The following is a 5197-nucleotide window of genomic DNA, read 5'->3' as shown; positions in this document are numbered from 1 at the left end:
AAGAGTCTCTCCAGGACTTTCATGATGTGAGATGTCAAGGCAACTGGTCTGTAGTCATTGGGTTCAGCTGGTTGTGTTTTTTTAGGCACTGGAACAAGAGAGGATGTTTTCCACAGCACTGTCATCAGTAGCATCCTGCCCTGAGCGCTACACCTCAGTCTAACAAACTGATGCCCTTCTGTCCTCAGGTATGGTGGTGTATGGGGAACCAATCACAGCCAGTCTGGCTACTGACGGCTCTCACTATTGGTCCAAAGACTGGGCCACAGCTGCTGCCTTCGTCATGAGCCCGCCCCTCAACCCGGACCCTTCAACTCCGCAGTATCTGACATCCCTGTTGGCATGGTTCGTACTTACCTCTTTGTAAGCACGGTTAGTATTTGACTGCTCTGTTAGCTTGGATAGTATCTGACCTCAAGGTTAGTATCTGACCTTACTGTTAGCATAATTAGCATTCACGTCTGTGTTAGCATGGTTATTTTCTGACCTCTCTGTTGGCATTGATAGTATCTGACCTCTTTGTTAGCATGGATAGCCTCTGACCTTACTGTTAGCATGATTAGCATTAGGGCTGGAACTGAATAGCCAACTATTCATTCGCTGTGCTGGAATCAGGATTTTGATCTCCGAATGTTCGTGTGTGTCCCCCTCCCCGCCTCCTGCTGCCGCGGAAACAGTGCCGTGACTGCTAACTGGTCTTACTAGCCAAATGCTGCCTGTGCGTGTCCCCCCACCTCCGTCTGAACCAATACTCACCGGCCACAACTGCTGCGCGGCACCCCAAAATCTTCAGGATATTTGTCATTAATTGGGGCCGAATATCCGGAGAACAGAAATTGCTATTCGGACCAGCCTTAATTAGCATTCACGTCTATGTTAGCATGGTTATTTTCTGACCTCTCTGTTGGCATTGATAGCATCTGAGCCTCTCTGTTCACGTGGTTACTATCCGTCTGCTATCCCTGTTAGCATGGTTAATATCTGAAATCTTTGTAGGTATGATCTGTATCTGATTTCACTGTTAGCATGATTAGCATTCACCTCTTTGTTAGCATTGACAATATCTGTGCTCATTGTAAGGATCGTTGTTATCTGACTTCTTTGTTAGCATGGTTAGCATCTGACCGCTCTTTTAGCATGTTTAATATCTGACCTCTCTGTCAGGAAGGTTAGTATGTGACCACTCTGTTAGCTTGGTTACATTGACTCCAACTTCTCTGTTAGCATGCTAGCAGCGTGGCTCCGTCTCCCTGTCCAGCTGTGTGAAGAGAAGTTCTCCGGTGTGTGTTGTGTGTGTTATGTGTGTTGCAGTGGGGACCTCCAGGTGACCTCCAGTGCTCAGGCCAGCTTCTCCACAGCTCAGAAAGCTGTTGGTAAAGATGACTTCACTTTGATCCCAGAGGGAACCAACGGCATCGAGGAGAGGATGTCGGTGGTCTGGGACAGAGCTGTGGTGAGATCACTTGACCTTTGGCTGACTGTCAAACGGCCAATCGCCTGCCTCCTCTTAGTCACATGGTCTGCAGTGTTTCTGTGTTTTAATGTCCAGGCTGAGTGTCTGACCGGTCTCTGTCCAACCACTCAGTATCTACAATTCTACAGTTTCATCAGCAGACGTTTTTATCCAAAGCAACGTACATCTGAGAGCAGATACAACACAAGCAAGGATCTGGTCAGGACAGAACAATCTAGATAAGTGCCATAGAACAAGTTCAGGCGTGATGGGTGTTGAAGGGAGGTGATTGGCATTTTTCGTTTTGTTTTTTTGTTTTTGTTTGTTTGTTTTCGGGATGTCAAGTGCAAAGTGCAAAGGTGTTCAGTGAATCTCTTTGTCTCTCTGGTTTTTGACTCTCTGTGTCTCCACCCATGAGTCCACCAGAGGTGGATACCAGAGCACATCACTGACTGAAAACTCATAGTCTGTCCTTTGTTGTGTCTCTACAGTCGACGGGAAAGATGGATGAGAATGAGTTTGTTGCAGTGACGAGCACCAACGCTGCAAAACTCTTCAACATTTACCCTCGTAAAGGTAACACACAGTGTCCTGAAGACAGATAAACACTGTAGGACAGAAACTCTTCCAGCCCTCTGCATGTTCCTGCATGTTGGTTGGCTCATGAAATCAGACATGAGCAGTTACCACAATGTCTCTGTGTCCAGGAAGGATCGCTGTTGGATCGGATGCGGACATCGTTATCTGGAACCCGAAGGAAACACGAACTGTTTCTGCAAAGACTCACAACCTGGTAACGACATGTCAGCTGCATCAACCTCTACCATCCATCATCTGTCCGTCATAACCGACCATCATCACCTTCTGTGTGCAGACGGTGGAGGTCAACATCCTGGAGGGTTTTGAGCTTCGAGGCGTCGCATCGCTGGTGATCAGTGGCGGCAGAGTCGTCCTGGAAGACGGAAAACTGAACGTCACCGATGGTTCTGGACGCTTTATCCCCAGAAAGGCGTTTCCAGACACCGTCTACAAGAGGATCAAAGCCCGTAGCAAGGTAATCTAACCAGTTAACCTGCAGGGTCACGCCACCAATTGACCAGGTAACCTGAGTTAACCTGCCAGGTAACTCAACCAATTAACCAGTTGGTTGTCTGACAGGTGATCAGTGTTTGCAGCAAGGTAACCAGGAACAGATGACTGGTTTACAGCTGGAGGTTGACAAGCAGCAACTTCAGCCACAGCCTGACTGATGAGCTGATTAACCAGTTAGTTGATTGATTCCATATCTGGTTGATAACCTGATTGTGCTGCCCTCACACTGCGTCAGCTTCGCACTGCTAGACAGCCAGTTAGCATGTTCCAGCTATGTTCAATAAACACACAAGGCTAGCATTTACTGTTCTTTGATAGCTTTCAAGCGTCTTGTAAAACTGAAGATACAGAGAAAATAAAATAACTACACAGTCACACGACATAAACATGAAACAAAACATATAGCTGCCATGTAGCATGAACATGAACAACATTTAACCACAGCTAATAAACCTTTAGCTAAAGCTAGCTGCTAACGGCTCTTATCACGAGCGGAGTGACACAAACAGAAACGTCGGCTCTAAAACACATATGGAACGGATTTCATGTTTGTGCACACTTTTACTAACAGGCAAATATTTTCCAAGGCAAAAGCATGTATGAACAATTTAGCGATACCGTGAAGCTCCGTTGTGCTACTGATAGCCGCTACAAGTCCAACTCTGTCCATGATGGAGAATCAAAGATAGTTCACCATCAGATGGCTCACTCTGACAGATTCTCAAAGAACTGCAAAAAACAACTTTTTAACTTATTTAACTTGTGTTTTTAATCAACTTACACACATCAACTTCAAAGACAACACACTGATTGATCATTTGTTTGAGTTTGTCTGGTTGATAAATAGAATTAACTGATTGATTCCATGTCAGTTTGATAATCTAATTGGTGAATGGATGGTTAGTTAGGTGTTCAGCATGTTTGTAGGGTCAGTTGTTCTCAGATGGTTCTGTCTCCTCGTCTCAGATGGCCGAGGCTCGCGGCGTCCCCCGTGGAAACTATGATGGTCCGGTCCATGATGTCATCAGTATGACCCAATCGGTCCCGCCCACTCCGACCACCAGGGGGCCCTCCTGTCCAAAAGCCCAGACTGGTCCCCGAAACCTTCACCAGTCAGGTTTCACCCTGGCAGGTAGGCGAACACACAAATGCAGATGTGTCTGAAGCATTCTGATCAATGTCTGATTAATAAACGTGATCAACCCAGTGAGGTGCATTGTGGGTAAACACAGACAGCAGCTAAATGAAGAAGAAGAGAATTTGATAACAAACTCTTGTTCCTCTTCTTGTGTCCAGGAGCTCAGATCGATGACCACATCCCTCGCCGCTCAGCTCAGAGGATCGTGGCGCCTCCCGGTGGTCGGTCCAACATCACGTCTTTATCATAAAGCAGAGAGTCCAAGAGTCGCTTCAGTTTGTGCGACTCGGTTCTGAAGTTACCGCGTTACTCTTAGTACAACAGTGGTACTGTAGTTAGGACTGAATGTTATTGACTTTGTCTTTCGAATTGTTTCAGAAATCAAACTTAACTTAATAACGTTTCATCTTGTTCTTCCTAAAACTCCTCCTCATGTTCTGTCATCAGCGACCAGCGCAGTAGTTGTAGTCGTGATAGTCGTAGAAGTATAACCAGGAACATGTTTCCTTTCATTATGAGAAAACTCACCTGAGCTGTACCATCCGTTCACCTGTCACACCGCAGTGTGACCCGGCCTCCTGCAGGTGTTCCTCACTGACTGCTGGAAACACATTCGTCTTTACAGAAACTCCGTCTGCTCGTTGTGAATTAAATCCACTGCAGTCAGTATGAGGCAAGTCTTTCATATTTAATCCTGTCAGGACCTGATTGAGTCAGTCATCAATAAAGTTATTGATCAATTTTGTCTCAGAATCAGACTGACACTGTGGATGGTGCTAATAAATCCAGTGTAGCCTGCAAGTAGCAATCCCTCGATAGCACGCCCCCTACAGGATGGAAACACACTGCCCCAGCCCAGAGGTATGAACACTGATGTCCGTACAGACACAGCTGGCTCTGATCATGGATCTCTTCACGAGCCCACTGCCAATGCTCATCACACTTTCTGACTGTCCATCATTTCTTCGTTAGTCTTTACAGTGTCACGTAATGAAAGCCTCTTCTTGAGTTTAAATGCACTGATGCCATTTACCATCGTCAGCGTTGTTCTCCTTCATCTGACCTCCGGGGGAGCTGTACGACAAACTCCACAGTTAAGACATCCATGACTTGATCCAGCTGTAAGGCGTCGCCAACATCTACCACGACCTCTGACCTTTGACCTCTTATGACCCCTGACCCTAAAACTAGCCTGTTTTCAGCCTGTGATGTCACAGTTGTAGCTCCGCCTCCTATGACCCCTGATGACCTCAGATTTTTACTGGCGTGTTTGCTTTCTAAAGAGTTCGCAATCATTTTGTATTTTTTACAGTCTTTGTATCCTGGAGGTGCTAGCATTAGCATAGTGTTAGCATAGTGCCCATGCAGCCACCAGTGGCCATGTTGGCACCAGGCTGCTGCTATAGTAACATGTTGTTAGAGGACGTGCGTACGGCCCGGTGCCGTCAAGCGATTATAAACTGTATCCCCATGCAGTAATCAGATTACTTCTGACAGTATTGTCTCTGATATCA

At 46.3% G+C, this 5197-nt stretch overlaps 1 protein-coding gene across 1 annotated transcript in view; it reads left to right on the top strand.

The window, feature by feature from the left end:
• The window catches only part of LOC103371439 (dihydropyrimidinase-related protein 2-like), an 11473-nt gene extending 7540 nt beyond the window's left edge, over window positions 1-3933 (top strand). Inside the window, 7 exon segments of the mRNA XM_008300768.1 lie at window positions 86-345; window positions 1312-1453; window positions 1945-2029; window positions 2161-2246; window positions 2328-2507; window positions 3512-3677; window positions 3842-3933. Coding sequence (XP_008298990.1) covers window positions 86-345; window positions 1312-1453; window positions 1945-2029; window positions 2161-2246; window positions 2328-2507; window positions 3512-3677; window positions 3842-3933 — 1011 coding nt within the window.
• Window positions 3934-5197: the final 1264 nt, after the last annotated feature.

Source organism: Stegastes partitus, unplaced genomic scaffold, assembly GCF_000690725.1.
Source record: "Stegastes partitus isolate 25-593 unplaced genomic scaffold, Stegastes_partitus-1.0.2 Scaffold1587, whole genome shotgun sequence".
NCBI lineage: Eukaryota > Metazoa > Chordata > Actinopteri > Pomacentridae > Stegastes > Stegastes partitus.
Note: the sequence above shows the minus strand (reverse complement) of the source record. Positions and strands in the feature narration are given on the sequence as shown.